The sequence below is a fragment of the Contarinia nasturtii genome, unplaced genomic scaffold, assembly GCF_009176525.2.
Source record: "Contarinia nasturtii isolate CC-2019 unplaced genomic scaffold, AAFC_CNas_1.1 Cnas_scaffold_78, whole genome shotgun sequence".
NCBI lineage: Eukaryota > Metazoa > Arthropoda > Insecta > Diptera > Cecidomyiidae > Contarinia > Contarinia nasturtii.
The window spans coordinates 5,149,738-5,169,555 of NW_022197436.1; the positions used below are offsets into that span (position 1 = coordinate 5,149,738).

The 19,818-nt window shown below is 30.5% G+C and overlaps 1 protein-coding gene and 1 long non-coding RNA gene across 7 annotated transcripts; one reads left to right on the forward strand and one right to left on the reverse strand.

The window, feature by feature from the left end:
* The first annotated feature begins 344 nt into the window (after nucleotides 1-344).
* Nucleotides 345-1,741, forward strand: LOC116337249. Its single transcript, XR_004200793.1, has 2 exons — nucleotides 345-694; nucleotides 753-1,741. It is a non-coding gene; the product is annotated as an uncharacterized LOC116337249 (long non-coding RNA).
* LOC116337215 lies at nucleotides 1,001-14,649 on the reverse strand. Of its 6 annotated transcripts, none has more exons than XM_031761635.1 (6): nucleotides 14,107-14,649; nucleotides 11,154-11,185; nucleotides 10,666-11,084; nucleotides 6,099-6,199; nucleotides 4,335-5,576; nucleotides 1,001-4,267 (listed from the first exon to the last, which is right to left on the reverse strand). In XM_031761635.1, exons 3-6 carry the CDS (start codon nucleotides 10,834-10,836, stop codon nucleotides 4,189-4,191), a joined length of 1,593 nt encoding a protein of 530 aa, XP_031617495.1. In that variant the 5' UTR covers nucleotides 10,837-11,084; nucleotides 11,154-11,185; nucleotides 14,107-14,649; the 3' UTR covers nucleotides 1,001-4,188. The 6 variants fall into 6 exon arrangements, with proteins under 6 accessions (XP_031617495.1, XP_031617505.1, XP_031617475.1 ...); XM_031761645.1 differs by having other exon boundaries at nucleotides 14,053-14,649; XM_031761615.1 differs by having other exon boundaries at nucleotides 10,666-11,185.
* Between the last annotated feature and the right edge of the window lie 5,169 nt (nucleotides 14,650-19,818).

The following is a 19,818-nucleotide window of genomic DNA, read 5'->3' on the forward strand; positions in this document are numbered from 1 at the left end:
TACGATTTTTCGAAAATTGACATCGACCGGAAATTGACTACCTATCCTGTTCTCCTGGGATCTGTCCACATAGGTTATGGGGGTGTACATAATATTTTTTTAAAAACTAGGCACCCTAGTGTACATAATTTTATTCATCATAATTAAAAAAACGCTGCACCCTACTACCTATCCTGTGATCGAATGGTGCCCGCCAAATCCGTATGAATTAGTTTTTTATATTATAAATAGATTGTTGTTTGTTTTATTTTGATTGAAAGCTCGTAACTTGCTACGTATTTAATTCTCAACAAACAACTGTCAACGCACTTACCGAGCATATGGTTGCGATAAAACTCAGTGCCATACTTGAGAGTAATTTTAGTAATTTTCAACGTTGCAATGAAAAAAAAAAGAGAGAGAAAAATATTCAGTTAGAAAGTTGACTATACATCAACATCAATACGCTATTCAATAAACTCTGCTTATTTATGCCTATAATCCTCCTTTTATCTAACATTAAGCTGACCACCAAACGTTAAAATCTTTGGAATATTTTGAATATTTAGTGAAGCAAGTGGTACATCTCGCCTGGAAGTGCAAATTATGTCACGATTTTCTGATCATAGTTGTACCGTTTGGAGAGTTTCTTGGAATTTAACCGGCACTATTCTTTCATCTTCAGGAGATGACGGTTCCGTTCGAATGTGGAAAAGTATAGTTTTTTTTAAATACACTTTATAACAATAATTATAACGTTTATTTTATTATAGTGAATTACTTGAAACATTGGAAATGTGCAGCAATTCTTAAGGATGGTTCTTCACAATCACCACAAGATTCATCTATAAACCCATCAGTAACTACACCAAGTACAACATTGGCAACGACAAAGTACTACAAGCGTGGAAATCTAAGCCATCCAAATGAAGTTCTTTTGCATTAGTTGAAATATTTAAAATGTTCTTTTCTGCATTCAGACTCAAGAAGACTGCTGAAAAAGCACATTAAAAGGAATAAACATGGTTCTTTTCTCGTTTATTTAAAAAAAAATCTACTACATTTATAATATTATTAAAATCTGAGCATGTGACAATTTCGGAGATCTGCCCGTTTAAATTCACGCAAAAAAATCTTCCATACTTTTTATTTCTTTAAATCTGCGACAAAATAAATTGTCGTAGAAATGGCTTTTAAGCAGGGCCGTAGTCAGCCACATTGTCTATAAAAATTTAAGCAACACTGTCTATCTGAACTTGGACATCTAAAGTACCAAAATAGAGAACTTTGAGCACTTTTAAAATTCGCAAAAATAGTAATCCATTAGTAGAATATGTATTTGGCATGGAAAAATCGAAACTGAACCGTTGGAACTGAACTAACTTAGTTTTGACATAAAAATAATTTTTGACTCACATTCCATACAAAAATAACAAAAAATATGGAGACATGCCTGTGTGATATCATGAAGACGTGAAACTTTCACAGATTTCATCACATTTTTATGTCTATTTCAGTAGATGTCTAAATTCAAAGATAGCGCTCTTTTTTGTATAAAAGTCATAAAACCGGAATGTGCACTTTATTTTACAAATAACACATTCGATTTAGTGTGTGGTTGGATGAACGACGATGGCGTCAGATAACGACAGACCCTGCTATTCATTATGTTTGTTTTTATTATTATGTTTACATTTGTATAAAATAAAACGATATCATATTTACGATTAATTCAAAAATTTACGATAAACACACAAACAAATTTTTCGTTCCTTAATTCACATGAAATATGAATTTACGTAAAAAAGTATAAAATTGGTTACTATTCCACAGAATTTGAAATCGAACAAATTCATTGGAATTTTCCGAGTTAAAATGAAAAAAGAAATCAATGAACGAAGTCTTGTTTTTGGAGAAAGGGAAACTTTTCGCGAGATCAGTTTTTATGTTCATCATTTTGCTGTTTTGGTCTTGTTGTTTTCCTGTAAACATTTTTGTATGATTTCCATTTTCTCAAAAAGGTTTGATATTTTTTTGAATTAATATAGTAATTATTATTTATTATTATGTTTTCGTTGACATTTCTTTCCTGCGAGCACCAGAGTATCATTATTTGCTGCTGCTCAGCATATGACTGAGAGCTGAGTAATGCTGAACTCGTACGACTAACGCATACGAAACGGATGCACGATACATATTCCCCTTTCGCTTCGTATGTGCTGCCGTTGACGCTATAGCCGCTGCTGTTTCACTTACTCGTAAAATACAACGGCATCAACGGTACCACATTATACCAGCGAACATACGAAGTGAAAGCAAGAGATGAAATGCGACGTGCTGTTTTTGCTCTCAGTCTCTCATATATTCTCCTTCACTTCGTATGTTCGCTGGTATAGTGTGTTACCGTTGATGCCGTTGTATTTTACGCGTAAGTGAAACAGCAGCGGCAATAGCGTCAACGGCAGCACATACGAAGCGAAATGGGAATATGTATCGTGCATCCGTTTCGTATGCGTTAGTCGTACGAGTTCAGCATTACTCAGCTCTCAGTTATTTGCTGAGCAGCAGCAAATAATGATACTCTGGCGAGCACAAGAATGTACTTTCATCCAAAAAATCAGTTTTTCATAAAATATTCACCGATTTCCATAATTTACATAATAGAGTTTTATAATATGAAGTATATCCTATGTTTGCTATATCGATATCGGTATCCGTGAAATAAATGAAAACGATAAATTCGGCCAGATATGAGAAACGCAAGCAGCAGATGCGGTCGCAATACGCATTTGGGTTCTTATATCCGGCTGAATTTATCATTTTCAGCTATTCTACGGGTCAGTGAAATCGATATAGAAAACACTGTTTATTACAAATATACGGATGGATATGGGGAGCGAAGTTTACTCAAACTTTTGCAATTTGGATCACCCCAGTAAACACCAAAATTTACTGACTTCTTTTAGAATCACAAAAACTCTTAGTAGCAATCGGCGAATTAACAAAAATATTCGGACTCACTCTCATACGTATCAACGCTTAAATTTTTCTCTGTATTAATTAATAGGAATCTTTTTTCAACCATTTTATTACTTTTTTGTTTCACTTCTGTTGTGTAAACGGTTTTTTTTTCAAATTTCATATAGTATAAGAAAAGTTAACAAGAACTGCACTTGAAATTGAAAGTGAATTCTGTACCACATAACAACCTTCTTTTTATTACGATGATAGACCTTCTATCACACAAATATTTTCTGTACGATGTGGCAGTATTTTTATGAAAATTCGACATTCTTATCGAGTATAGTATTCTACTTTATAATTTGTAAATAATTTACTTTTTTCCGCTCTTTTGATTTAGAAAAATTGAACTTACTATCGATCATGTACAAAAATCAAACCATTAAAAAGTTTGATAAATATTTATATTAAATATATTTATGATTATAAAATTATTTTTGTGTGATGGCATGCATATTCTGTTGTTTTCTTTTTTCAAATGTCTGAAACTAAACCTACTGCATGAGATTATTATCAGAAAAGGAAGAAAAATATATTTGTAAAATGAATTTTCTCCTGAATAGATGATATTTTCACAGTTTACTCAGAATTAAAAAGCACCGTTTGTAAAGTAAATATGTTCCAACTAGTATCTATAGTAAAATATGTCACAATGCGAGGAAATAAGTAATGATTGGTGAGAATTACAAAAAAAAAATCACGAAACGGTTTCTATCGTCCAAATATCTACATTCGTTCCATTAAAAGGTATTTAAAAAACATGCATTATCATCAGTTATCAATTAACAATTTTATCACATACTTTATCTTTTCGTCTGTTCTTTTTTATGTATAAATATATCGAAGTATAAAAAATTGATTCATTTACTCTATAAGCTACAAGAACAGAGTATTGATTTTGGTGTGTCACCCTCCATTTTCACTGAGAGGCCCTCCATTTTTACTGATTTCAAACATATGGATGGAAATCATGCCAACAATCTTTTATCAAATTAAAAAATCTGCAAAGTGAAACACTTGAGAATTTTACCGACACTGGTTGATAGTTGTAATGTCAACTAATGACGCCAAATTTTTCTGTGTGATCATTTCATGTTATATAGTTTAATTTTTTTTCATTTACTCACTTAGGGCCTGATGTTTTGTTTTATATATATTTATATTTATAAAGATATTAATACTTAAACATTATTTGTAGTTAAAAATGTTCATTGATTTTCTTCTTGCAAATGCATTTCTCTTGCATTGTTTGTGGGATATTGTTTTTCTAAAAAAAAATTAAAGATTGAGAGTCCATAATGGAAGAAAGTTAGTTTATGTTCTTCTTCACCTACATATTTTCATTTTGAATGTTGTTCAATGCAGTCAGATAACGACTTGGTATATCAGATAAAATGTTCGGATCAGTGCAAGAGAATGCAAGATGACTTCCTGAACTAGAGGATTCATTATTTTGCTCATCAAGGTCATAGGTGTTTAAATCAAATCCCATATCAAAATCATTTGCAATGACAGTAGTGAATTCATCTTGCAAAAAATTAATACCAATTGGTGCACACATAGTAGTGCTACTACATCGGCGACCATTGTATGCATTTTCATTTGCAATGGCAGGCATTGGCATCTTAACAAATATCTGGTTTGGATCGATAGTGGCGAATGGTTTATTTATATTGTTCTTGAAGTTTGTTGCATAATTGGTGCTTGTACAATTATTGTAAAAATTACTGTTACATGCTGTCATATTCATACTGGTATTGCTTTTTAAATATGAACGACTGGCTGAATTGAGATTGGCATCAACACTTAGGATTTCATGAATATTTTCCATATCGTAGGCGTACTTAGGTTCCGATAACTTTGTGTCATCGACAAATGGTGATTTTATAATTTTACTTTCATCAATATCTGTCATTTGTTGATACATGTCATCAATGCCAATTTGAAGATTTCGATTCTCTTCATTTCCAAAACAATCTAAATCGTTCATAACACAATAAGTGGTGTCATCAATGATACCAATCTTTTTGTTTGGTTCGAAAAGAATATTCTCCAGTGAGTCTGGCCTTGTGGAAATTAATGAGTTCTCATCAAAAAAACTGGCGCTCTCAGGTGAATTTGGAATAAGATCATAGCCAAGCATACAATGCAATTTATTATTAGCAAAATTTGTTAGATCGTTGTTCAAAGAAATAGATTGCAAATGAATTCCTGTGCCAATTTTATTTGTTTCGGTTATTTTAGTTGATGTAGCTGTATTCTTCTTTCTCGATATACGATTTCCACTGCTATTGTATTTGTGATGGAGTTGCTTGCGGTCAACAATCGTATCTGTGCTGGAGTTGGACAATGAACTTGACGATGTAGTATTTTTCTTGAAATTCGATGTTGCAGAACAGACAGTCGCAGCTTTTGATCCTTTCTGTAGTTTCTTTTTTGGACGGTACTTGTAGTCGGGATATTCTTTCGAATGGAATTGACGCAATCGTTCAGCCTCTTCGATGAATGGTTGCTTTTCAATAGCTGATAATGATTTCCATTTACTTCCCAGTTTTTTTGAAATCAAAGCATTATGCCTAAGATATTTGGAATAAAAGCATAAAAATAATTGTACGTTTCAATCGTCGTTAATCTATTTATAGGTCTTTTTTTGAATACTTTTGTTGTAAAAAATGAATTCTTATCAAAAAAAAAATTACATCATTCACACCATTTTTAGTAATCAGTATAATAATGATAAAAAACCAGCTGGCTGAGAATTTCTCAATATAATGTCTGGTACTTGTGTTCATTTCATTTTCTATTCAATCATACCTCGAATTTCTCTAGAATATTATATTTTTTTGTATTTATTTAATTGAAATAACTATTTAACGTCCATTCAAATTATTTATGAAATACAATTATGGAAGAAAACATCTTCACTCAAGGAAATCATCAGGATTTATTCATGATTGAATAAGAAAGGGAATATATGCGCAAGTGAAGGAGTCTTTTTAAAAAATCTTATAAATATATGAAATATAGTGAATTGCAAAATATTCGCGTTCAATTTTTCTACGATTATATGTGCTGTAAAGTAAAAAGCTGAGTCTTACATATCCGGTGTTTTTTGACAAATTTTCCGACGCTCGATTTGACTCCATACCATAAAAGGATTCATAGGTCGTTTCACGTGACCAGGGCTGTGCTTTTTTGTCTACAAATAAACAAAATTAATAAAATTATTCATTAATTTTTCTTTAATTCCATGTAAATACAATTTTTTTGAATTCATTACGAACAGTTTTTGAATGAATTTTCTGATGAGATTTTTTTAATAAATAATATTTTATGGAAAATGCTATTCATCCCTTTTTCTGCATAAATTATTTTTCTTTTTTGTCGCTCTTACAACTTTCTCTTCTTCTAACGACTTTCTATTAACTAAGGATCTGAAGTTTTATGGACCTAAACATGAATTTGTTTTCGAGTGTAGGGATGAAATGTCGTTTACCGTTACGAGAAATTGCCAATATGAAATGCGGAACCAAAATATCAAATGGATTAATTTCACATAAGCAAACCATCTATTTTCACGAAATGCGCAGTGAAATATTATCGCTTGAAATGTGAGCGTCTTTATACTTTTGAAATGGAAGTGATAAATGTATATCGTATGTATATGTACATTAAATTGTATGTATATTCGTATACACATATACAAACGAAACAAACATATATAGATGTTTGTTTGTATATGTATATATACTTGAAAATGAAGCATATTCACAATACCTAATATATTATATACTTGAGCTCTATTTTTCTGTCTTTGTCTTATTATTTTTCTACGTTGCTGCTTACGAGAATGCATTTACAAATGTTTACATTTGTTAGCTTTATATTGGCATTCTGCATGAAAATGCGTATTTACGTTTTTTGCGTCTTACTTTTTATTCCTTTCATTTGGATTAAAAATTTATATAGCTTTACAAAAATATTTTGTATGAAATAAGTTGTGTTGCTGAAAAATAAATCATATTACTATTAAATGAGTAAATGAGTCAATAATTGTAGCAGCTGCATTTGAAATCACTACTTGAAGTTCTGGAATGATGAGATTTATGATAGATAAATCATTGAGTATAAATTCTGAACTTGAAATATTTTATCGAGGTTATTTTAAATTCTATTTTCAAGCACTGAACATATGGCTGACGAAATGTCAGTATTTTACATGACAGACTAGCAACATGAAGCTAGAGTTGTTGAACTTACTACAATGCATATAATATTTAAGGTGAACGTTTTTTGATAGAATTAAATATACTAAAAACGTAGCTACCATTGTGGGTATTTTTCTTCAAAATAACAATTAAGATAATCTAAAAACTGCAAAATATTTGCACCACGCTAAAAATATACTACGTTATTGGAAAATAATATAGTTGCAGGTGATATATAACCGGAAATAGTTCGAGCAGGGTTGCCCACGAATATGTATTCTGAAGAGTAGCATAAAATATTTGAAATGTTATTATTTTTTGTCTCATGCACCTAATAATAATAGCAAGACACCTTTCAATTCAAAGTTCCGAAGTATTTTTGATTATATTAAAGATTTGACACCTCGGAATCATACAAGTTACCAGCTAGCAATATCTACGAACGGGGTCGACAATATTACATACTTCCGCGTCCAAAATGAATCATGGCTACTGTTTTTCATTGAAAATTTCCCTGTTTTGACATTTCTAAATCTGACATATTAGGAAATAAACTTTGCTTTTTACTTGGTTGAAAAAAATAATTTTGTTTTATTGATTAAAAAATCATTGAAACTCCATTTATCTGTCAGAATAAAGAAAATATAAATGTATGTAAGAGGGGAGAGGGAATTTATATAGTATAAGATTTAATCTTTCGTATCTAAGTCTTTTCATTTTAACAACTTACAAATTAGTTTGAAACTTTTGTATTAGTGATGAAAAATTCGAATTTTCCGCGAAAATACTTTTCTGACTTTTCTTTGTTCATGGAATCTCGAGGTTGAAGATCTAATTCTTTTTTATTTACAATTATTTCCGATGCATCGGAGTGTAAATTTTATTTATTATTATTATTTTTTTTTTTTTTTCAAAATTCTTCAATTTAAATTTTAAATGTCATTGACTTTACGAATTTAATAAATTCTGTAATTTTCGTATTCTTTTGGCTATATTAACTCTTTGAGATTAAACTAGAAAAATATAAATAAACAAAACAAGATGAAAATGTATAATAATTATAAAAAATATAACAGAATGAAAACATTAGTTGGTTTTCATTTGGCTTGCAAATTTTGATATTGTGTTGGACAATATGTGTTCATTTGAAACACATTACTGTATATGTGTATTCAGACCGTACTGTAAATATACGATTCTCTACCTAGTATATTGCTGTGGCATATCACAGACAAATATTATGCCCAAGAAAACAATTTGTTTCATTCGCTTATTGGTTTGTTTATTTGTTTGCTTCGGTGTATTTTGTTCATGTGTGAGTCAGTTTTTTCTTGTGTTTTTATATGAGGTTGTTTTTGATGCTCTGTATACTTCACAGATATTTTATATGTATGCTCTCTCATACTAAAGAAAAAACTACGTCTTTTTCATTTTGATATAGTTGGTTCTCTGTTTCGCTTAATTTTTTTTTTCATCATTCCAATTCCCTACGTTTGTTGATGTTTTGGCTTGTTTTTATTACTTTAGTATTTATCCTTGCAGCCGGCCATTGATCTTATACAGACGCTTTCGTTCTTTCTTTTGGTGATATTCCAGGGCGTCGTACTACCATACATATTCCTCATGTTATTTTCCATCTTGCATGGAATTATATATGTATGTGTGTACATGATAAAAAATGTGTTTTGCTAAAGACACGCTTGTTCTCACTTTATCTCTTTATTTAACAATATTCGATCCGAATATATATTAAACATCATAACATGTAGAGATCAATATTTATATCTATTAATGCGTTGTTATTATTAGTGCTACATTCGAAAAAGTAATGTGATATGGAATGTAATACATTTTTGTTTTATATATTTTTGATATGAAAATAAATGCAAACTGAATTTAACGTTGAAAAAATTGTCAAGAGTTCATTGGAAAAAAATTCATCGCCTTTTACGAACTGTCGAAACTATCAAACTAGATTTTTTTCCCTCTGGTCTACCATTTCTTTCTAAACACCATTTATTCTACTAATAAAAATTTGCTTTGCATTTTCAAATACACTTTTTCATCATTTTCAACAAAATCTGTCAAAATATCTAGTAGATTTGTGTATATAAGCTTATGCTTATTTTTTGAGTCTCTCTATATAATATATTCTTGATCTTTATGTTAAGCATCCAAAAGTTGTACATAGATCCTTCTCCAACACTTTTGTTATGTGGTCGAATACATCACATATGTCTGCTTCTCAGCGTCCTCAAACAGTAAAGAGACGAATTCTTAGTTGAGGTTATTGTTCGAATTATTTTTAAAACGTATGACTTTTTTTTATTGAGAGCGTTTTGCGAAGTCTTTGCAATAATGAAGAAATATTGTTTTTACTGGTAGTGCAAACTTGCAAACTCGCAAAAGGCTAGTAATATTTTGGGGAATTAGTGTTGATTTGTTGCATTATAAATTAAAACACAAACATTTCAAAGCATTTCAAAATTTCTAAATATCGAAAATATTTTGTTTGAATCATTGGTATCTCATATTATATAGTTTATGAATAAACGTTTCTGAACTTTTGTAATTTTGAGACCAGTATCCTTAAATTTTCTTTCTTTGTGTTGTTGTCAATTTTCCATTATATTTGTGTTGAAATTTTCAGTAGCAGACAATACTATCTCAAAACTAGAACGCGCATGCGTTTCAAGGAACACCTAGAGTTTATTATCCTTTCGATTATCGGATCTTATCAAATTGTGAATTAGACACTACATTACACTGGTTTTTCTGTACCTTATTATTATTATTTTTTTGACATACTTTGTTTCAAACTTTTGCAATTCTACGTGATGACGCACCAATATCCTTTTTATTCCTGGCATGTTTACTCTTCATAACTTGTTCAAATGTCGTCTTATTACCTCTTAGGTTTGAAATGTAAATTAATCTGTGCATTATAGGCACTAGTATAGAACAAGTTCAGGAATTCAAGAGAATGATTAAGAATCGAGTTCAGTGGGTCCTTGGCTTTATATAAGAATAGTTTTTTTCTATATAAAAAAATACATTGATTTTGAAGTAGATTTTTACTCAAAATTGACAAAATTTTGAATAACTTGACCCTCTCTGTACTTTGGAACCATGTTATAGTAAAAGTAAATGGGGTTGTTCTTTCATTTGAAATTTGTTATAATTGTAACCAGGTAAGACGAATTTTAGTATGAAGGACACGGAGTTTATTATTTGGGAACATCCCATCAAAATAAGGACAAGAAGGGGATAAATTATAACTAGCTAGGTCTTTTTAATGAAGTGTTTCATGTCTAAGCTTGGCAAACATATTTCCGAGAACAAAATATTACCCGTTGAAATATTTGATCAACTCATTTTATAGTTTGTTTTTTCATTGATTAATATATTTACGTAAATCAACTTTAATATTCCCATTCAAAAGAAAAAAAATACTAACCTGAGTTGCATCGGTGTATGGTGTGTTTGAAGTCTCTTTTACTTGCTGGGATCCAAAGACTGTTAAATTTCCTTCTTGATCATCTACGGTTACCAAATCTCTTTCCTCTTTGGATTCAATAATTGATTGTGAAACCGCTGTAATGCCATCTTGAGACTGTTGAGGAACCATTTTTGATTCTTGATCCTAACTTTTTCAATTCCAATAGAAAATTCAGAATTTTGAGATTGGCTGATTCAGTGGCGGGGTGATTATGATAAATCAATAAAAGTGCAATAATAGTGCAACCTTCTAAAGTATTAAATTGTATCTAGTTATACAAATAAAAATATCATATAAAAACAAAATAAATCATGATTCGTCATTAGCTTTTTTCGTTGTCTTGAAATATTGCTTTCTTCGTGAATTTTCTGCTGTGTCTGTAAGAATGATTACGGACTGTTTTTATATGCAGTTATTTGTATTCAAATTTGTCCATAAATATTTACTGTTTGGCCACTTTTTTACAGTTCTCGGTGATCTAAATGTTATAGAAAAATTGAAAGAAAAAATAAGTGATTAAAGATCAAGTGGAACAACTAAATTTTACTTCAGTCCCAGGACTAAAAGCAAAGACGGGTTATATTGCCACTTTTTTGGAGAAAAAAATTATCAAACACGTTAGATGGCGTTAGTTTAAATGTACATACAGTGGCGCCGCCCTACACCAAAAATTACTGAACTATAGAGTAAGGTACTATTGCTAAAACTACTTTAACCTAAGACTATCCTTATAAAACATAAATATCATGCCACCTTATCTATGAACCATTGTTTTTACTTTTTAAGATTTAATAATAAATTATGTTCAATGGTTCATATCAGAGATGGCGTGGATCAAGGGGACAACCACAAAACTAGTTTTTCTAGTGCGTGAAGTTGGTTCTCTTGGTAGTTTTACATACAAAATGTACCCAGATTAGTGTGAAGTGGGCTTCGTTTTGTGCAAGTTTATGCTAGTTTTTACTTCTATTTTTCTACTTTTCTAGTTTGGTGGATAACATCTTAGCGTGGATAATCGAAATTCATCGAGCTTTCTTCACTTAGATTAATCTTCGGAAATTAATGTTTTTTGACGCTTTGAATATCAGTTGAGATTTGACTGTCTTAATTAAGATTTTTCATTAAAAAAGACTTCGTATAGCTTCTTTTTTATTCACTTTCGTTCATTTGAATGTTGATTAAATGCAAGCATAATTTAACATTTGTTTGGGTGGTCTTTTTCAAAAGAAAATGTATGACAGCTAATCGTTTCTGCAGGTGGATTCAAAATATAGACGCGTCATTATGTTAAAATGAAATTAAGTAACACATTTGCGCTTTCAAGTTTAGAGAAAATTTTATACTTTAAATAAATATTATGAAAATTAAAGGAACAGATTTGAAAAAAATGCTACATTTCATAAAAGGTATTTACTGAAATTAAAAAAATCGAACCAACGCCTGGTGGCGTTGACTATTGAGACTATCGTAGTTCTCTTCATGATTAGTGATTAGAATGATGCTAGTGATATATCGTGATACTATTGATAGTACGATATGAATATCATGCTATTTGGGACATTTCAATTTAATATTTTCCCTCAAATATGGAGCTCTATTTTGATATTTTAGTCCACATTTGTGGGAAAATATTGAAGAGCCAAATTGTTGTTGTCACAAAATTGAAATGTATTCATATCGTACTATCAATAGTATCACGATATATCGCTAGCCTCATTCTAATCACTGTTCATGATAAAGCTAAAACCGACCTGTAATGTATTTTTCTCAAAAAAATTTATTCAGCGTTGCTGCACTGACTTTTTATATTTCTATATTTTGGATTTTGCATTTGAAAATATACTTCTTATAATTATGTCACTGTAATACTTTAGGAGCCTTAATTTTGAAGCAGAAAAAAGACTTCCTAGAAGTTTTGACACACAGAAAATAACAGAGTACTAATATCGGGGTAAACCATATTATTTATGAATGTACAAAATATGCTATATGCGTAATTCAATTATGCTAGAAAATGAATTGAGTGCATACCGAAGGACAATTTAACGACGTAAATTCTGGGTAACTTTTAACTCCTGATACAAACATATAATAAATTTAACATTAATATTCCCAAAGTTTTAAGATGATGTAACCATATGCAATATATTTTTAAATGCGCCCAAAAGCAAAATTTCATTATTACAAACGCCTGAAGGCTTCCTATAGAGGGGGTGTACATAAAGGAATTCAGAAATCTTAAGAAAAAGGCTACACCAAATTGCTGATGTATATCTTACTGAGAAAAAACACATGTACCAGAATCAAATTTTTAGAGATGTTTTATTTGATTTTGTATCAAGTATGACATACTAAACCTTTCATATATACACGAGTATATTAGCCGAGCTTCATGATGGTTGAAGAAAAATGTAATGAAAATTTTATCATTATATCTTTATATACAGGGTGGCGCATATAATAGGGCCACTCTCATGGGGGTGGGAATTTTGAAAAACTCTTTGGGGGTATGTTGGGGGTAAAAAATAAAAAAATTCTATCTGAGCAGAATTTTGAATATTTCCCCGGGGGGTGGGAGTGCCCCAAATTTTTCAAAAGTTCATCGGATCAAAAAATAATGTACTACAAAGTTGTTCAGAATGACGAGAGAAATTTTTTAGGATCCTGCCCATATCAACCCCAGGTCGGGGAGTCAAAAACCCAGGGGTCACATTTTTTATTTTTTACCTCCAACATATCCCCGAAGGGTTTTTCAAAATTCCCACCCCCTAAGAGTGGCCCTATTATATGCGCCACCCTGTATATTTATTCTTTTTTGCAAAATTGATCAACTGAAGTTCATTTGACATTCGTAATTTAAATATTTGTTGTTTGGAAGACATGATTTAGACCAACCAATAAAAATGTTTCACTTCACAATAATATGAATAATATCATACAAAGTATTCAAATATAGAAAACTAAAAACTTCTGAAAGGGGACCTCAATTTTATTAACACTATATGATTTTGGCGTAAATAGTTCCTGTTTCACAGATAATCTTTAATTATTGTCATTGTTGTCTGAATTTCCAGACGGTGCAACATTTTTTCAAATATATTGTTGAAATTCAAAATTAAAGCATACTCAATGCGAACTCATTCCTCTATCGTTCAAATACATTAAAGATGTAACTTGAAAGTTAACACGAAATAGTATTGAAGACTTCTTAACTAAATGCTCTTTAAGAGAGAGAATTATAATAAATTTATTATTGTTTTTAAATATGAAAAAGCAAAACTCATTCCCTAAATAAAACAAAAAAAAAATATCAAAGAGTAGATGATTCCAAAATCCAGAACTCACATTGATCTCTCGGATGAATGATTTGTGAATTTTTGAATGTAAAAAATTACTCACTAAATTTATGATGAATCAACGCATTATAAGAAGAGTTGTTGTGTATTTTGAAGTATAAAAATATTTTTAATTTAAATTACACAACACTTGGTCTTGTATTATTTTCAAATTTCAGTTTTTATTTATCTGTTTTATATATTTACAACTTTTTGTATTTTATTGTATTGTATGGTATTCACTTTCTACGATTCTATTCTCTTCAACAGCTGTATTTCAACTGACTGGTCTGATACATGCATTTGCTTGTATACAAAAATAGCCCGAATATAAGAGTCAGCTGTTCTCTATGCTTGTTCCCACTCCGTGCAGATTTATTATATATACTTTACACGCACGCATACAGCTATACAGAGAATAACATATGTGTTACTTGCAAAGTGAATGCATTTCGTTTTTCTATATATTTCTTTTTTACTTCGTAAATCAAAATTTAACGTAATTACGCATCACAAACGAAATGTTTGTAAACGAGTAATCTCTAGTAATAATTGCTATATAGGTGATTGAACGACCAGATTCAAATAGTTTGAATGTGTTAAATATATGAATTGAGTTTATATGATAATATCGTAGTGTCATTGAAATCTTTCGAAATTGAAAAATTTCACGAGAATTTTTCCCCACTTTTAGAATTACTTGAATTTATGAAAATACCTATTATAGCAAACATATTTTTGTAACGAAATTTTATTTATATATTTGTTTGAATATATTCAATAATGAATAACTTATAATTTTTCGACGAGGTAAAAAAATATATCATTGTATCTACAGATCAGTTTACTTATTCAATGCTTTTGTATTAGTATCAGCGTGAGCACTAACTGTGTGTGTTTACATTCGATTACAAATGATTCAACTCTGGCCAAATGGCTTTTGTTTCATTTTGAAAGTTTTTTACGTACTTTGCGCATATGTTTGTGTTACATTTGTGTGTGTTCACTGTTCACTTGATGTGAGTTCGAACAACTCTGTTTTGAGTTTGTATATAATCAACTGATGGTAATCTTTTTCAGAATAGGATGTCAATCAAAATGTAATATTTTTGCAAAAAAATAATAGGTAACTTATAAAAAATAACTTTAAAAATATGATTATGAGATGTGAAAAAATTTGACAATGAAGAAAATATATTCACTCATATCGTGAAAAAATAGATTGAAAGTCTTGCTACATAATGTAATGTTTCTCCTTTCCAAATTCTTTACGTTTCCCCTTGCTCTTTATTTATATCAACACACAAAGTATCATGTTTCTTATGTTTTTATTGATTGTATGTATTCGATTATTTTGTATTGCCATTTCAAATGTTTTTTTTCCATAGAAATTACAAAAAATCTTCTAATTCAAAATGAAAAGATTTTTTATGAATCGGTTAGAATAAACATTATCTGGAATTTTATATAAGTAAATATTCAACATGAGTTCATATAATAAAAACATTTAGTTCATAAAATTTATTTCCACTTTTTATGCCACTTCGCTAGCTATTAAAAAATGGAGGTCATAAATGTTCCAACCGATTCATATACAGCTGTACGAAACATCAATACATAAACAGATTTCAAGATTTGTAAATCGATGTTTGCTGTTTGTGTTTTTTGGTATATAGTGTTTTTATTTCACTCACACATTCAAATGAAGCAAGAATAATTTAAGTTAATAACTTACAATGATAATAAATACGTTGTTTACTTATTTTCATATCATTCCAATTTATTGATAATATAATAATTAATAAATAAATCTATTTTCAAAATAAGGTTTCGGTCAAATCGACGTTGAAATATGCTACATATATGCACATTTAGTGAGAGCTCTGTTCCTGTATGAACAATATTATTATTAATATTTATAATAGTAATAATAGTGATAATAATAATATTAATAATAATTATAATAATTTGCCGAATAAATTAGACAATATTTATAAAATCGTGAAATTGTATCCAATCACCGACATATGTTTTAGTAAACTATGTATGATTCATACAGACAGCTGTGAGGCTAGCCATATATTCAAGTTTTTTGTATGTAAAAAATGTAAACAATGCTTTTTGAATTGAGATGAGATTCCTGGGTTTGTTTCTTGGGTGGTTACAGTAGTGCCTGATTTATTCGAAATCGAAGCCATCAAAACTGAAAGTAAATAATTAATTACTTGCCTGCTACACTAAGTAATATTTCGAAAATGTCGAAAGATTACACAACCTGAACTAAATTAAAAATTCTAATTCGTTTTAAACAATAATCCATAATAATAACTGCACCTAACAGCGCTCCTTTGCCTTGGTGGTTTGTTGTAATAAATAAATGAATATTTATATAAATAAGTACAAAACACTTCTTTGGAAGTTCCCACTGTGACGCAATATTGCACATCAGATCTGAAAATGATCTGATATAAATTTTCAGTGACGCTTGTAATCAAATACATCAACATTTTTAAAATTGCGTTGCCTTACAGTGGGAACTTCCAAAGAAGTGTTTTGTACTTATATCATTTTTTTCATTAAATTAGAGTTTTTTGTTTGCGTTCGACAAATTCTTTAGCATTTTCAATTCAAAAAGTTCGCAGCTGTCAAACTCAAATGTTAATTTTCATGGGAGTGACAGAGAACCATATTGATTTGACAAGGTTCTTTAGAAAAGAAAGAAGAAATTTCTAATTATCTTATCTAATTAAAGCTACTTCAAATTGCTTATGTGACGAAGTGGAATGAAAGTTACGGTGAATTTGTAGTATATATGGTCACCAAATCTATTCAAAACTAATTGCACAAATGTTTTCATTCATTTTCTTCTTCAAAAAATCAAACCAATTTCTCAAAAAGATTGCCCCAATTCTCTGGGTCCGAATAATGGGATATCTCAGTGGGCAAAGTAGTGTAAAATCGCAAAAAATTTCGGTGTATTTGCCCAATTTTGGTGTATTCAAGCAAAATTTGAATTATTTAACGTATTTTTACCATTTTTTGGTGTAAATTTCGGTGTATTAAATACACTGCGATATTTAGTGTAAAAGAAACCTTGAAATTAAATTTTACAGGAAAAATATACACGAAATTTAAGTAACGCAGTGCGTCACTATCATCTAGTGTAAATTAAACACGCATGGTATAGATAAATCACTGGATTTTGGAGCATAATATACACCAATACCGTAAGTAGTGAAAAATATACATCAGACTTTTGGTGTGTACACCTTACACCGAAAATAGTGTGCCGATTCAACCAAAAATATCCAGTGTAATCAATACACTGAAAAAAGGGAAAATATACACTGCAGCCATATTTTTGATAATTTTTGTCGTGTGAAGTATGGAAATATGGAGGACATGTTTGTAATCACATCTTCAAGAATATTAAAATGAATTAATTTCATAAATATTGGGGTTTTTGCAATGTATTTCGGACAATGATTTTGGTGTAAAGTATTTATCTGTGGTGTAATGGTATACATGACTTGCTATACACTATCAGTGTAAAATATACACCATAAAAGTAGTGTAAAACTTCCATACAAAAGTGTCGACATAAAAGTGTAAACGATACACTAAAAAAAACGGTGTAACGCGTTATAATAACGCGTTCAAATGTTCACTGAGATCAGTTCTTAAAGTGAACAAGAATTATAAAATCCCAGCATGTTGTAGTTGGTTATTAAAAAAAATCTTAAAAAGGTGGTCGGCCAAATACACGCTTTTTCAAATTTTGAAAAATGTTGGTTTTAAAAAATGTGCACATTGGTTCAAAATTGGGTGCTCTTTCGATCTACAATAAAAAAATCGGTATTCACAAATTTTTTTTCAAATAAAAAAAAGTTAAATTTTGAACAAAAAATTGGTTCGTTACGAATTTTCCCAGACGTGACATTTGAAACATACTTTGTAATCCATATTCATCGTATATGATCCTATGTGTAGTTCAGTAATGTGCGAGCTACATTTTACAGGGGGGGGTGATTTTTCAAAAACAAAAAATTCTCTAGCAAATCAGACAAATTTTCGTTTTTTTTTTTTTTTTTTTTTTGGAAGTCACTTTTTGAGACGAAAATCCCTAGCAAATCGAAAGAATTTTCTCCGCGAAAAACCCTAGCAAATCGGGAAAAAATCTCTCGGAACCAAAAACCGTAGCAAATTGAAAGAATTTTCTTCAATTTTCTACATTGATGAGCTAAAAAAAAAAAAAAAAAAGGTCTTCACTTTTTTCGTGAAAAACCCTAGCAAATTCGAATAATTTTCACGAAAAATTTTTGTCCCATCCAAATCACAGGGGGGGGTAAACCCCCCCCCTTCGCACATTACTGGTGTAGTTCTATACTTGATCTAGTTCACATTGACGGTTCAAATCGTTTAAGTCCACTGTAGTGAACATTCCGTCTGTTGGATGAACGTTATAATGGACAAGTACAGTAACATGGTGTCGTTCAAATAAATTTAAAAATCCCATCACCACTGTCGCCACCATCTAGCTCTTTAGTTGGGATTTCATTGCGGTGGCATAAATGTCTCTAAATTGGGTAAATGCACGTTAGAGTGGTACGATTTTGACATTTTTGGGAGAATCAAAATCTTACCCCCATAACCTCTGTAGGATGGTTATAGAAACACGACTATGACAACGGTTTAAAAAAAAAATGCGCCAGGTCCAGGAGTGAATTCTCACCAGGGGGACAGTTTTTAGTGCGCGACTTTAAACCTATATATAGGGATTTAGTGCTTAATTGGTGCCATTTGGTGCCACAAAAATAAAAATTGGTGCTCCACTTGGTGACATGAAAATGTGGGGGTCTTGTTTTGGGGTGAGGGGAAGTTTTTTCAAAATTTTAAAATATCATAAAAAATTAAAAACTCATGATGTCAAAATTTAGTGCTCAATTAGCAGTGTTTTTTTAGATCATTTTTTTTATCTAGATCAGATTTGAGATCAAAATCCAAATGGGACTTGGGTAAACAGGTGAACAGCCCAGACTGGCTTTTTTGGGACGTTGTCAGATAAAGCCGACTGAGATCGAAGTCATTTTAAGTTGATTTATTTGACTTTATTTGACTATATTAATATAGCAAAGTATAACTAAAATCGACTTTAATCATAGTTGACTGTATATTCGTCTAACGTCCCATGGAACCAAAAATTTGGGAATACACTGAAGTTATGGTCTATGTTTGGTTGCAGTAACTCAAATCGCCGTGAAAACTTGTTAATATTATTTTCTTATCAATTATGAATAATCTCACAAAGTTTAAAGAAATTTCATAATAATTAGTGCCTCCGATTGGACATGGTTTCCCGTCATCCCCTCTTTTGGAGGTGGGTTTTTGGGCATCGATGAAAAAATCATCCTCTTTTGGTGTCAAGATTTAGTGTTTAATTAGTGCCTTCCATTGGTACCATTAATCGCCATTTTCATTTTACCTCAATCACATTAATTTATTTTTTTGGGGGGTCAAAAAATCAACTATGCCAATATTTAGTGCTTAATTGGTGCTTGCCATTAATACCATTTTCGCAAGAGTTTTGATAAAAACTCTTTCTTTTATTTACCCTTTTATCATTTCAACCCGTAAAAGTAATATACGATTTCGAGTTCACTATTGAAGCACTGATTTTACTTTAAGCGGTATTGAGAGGCACCAATTAAGCACTAAATCCCTGAACAATTTTTAGATTTAGTGCTTCACCCTATGACGATTTTGAAACTTCAACCCT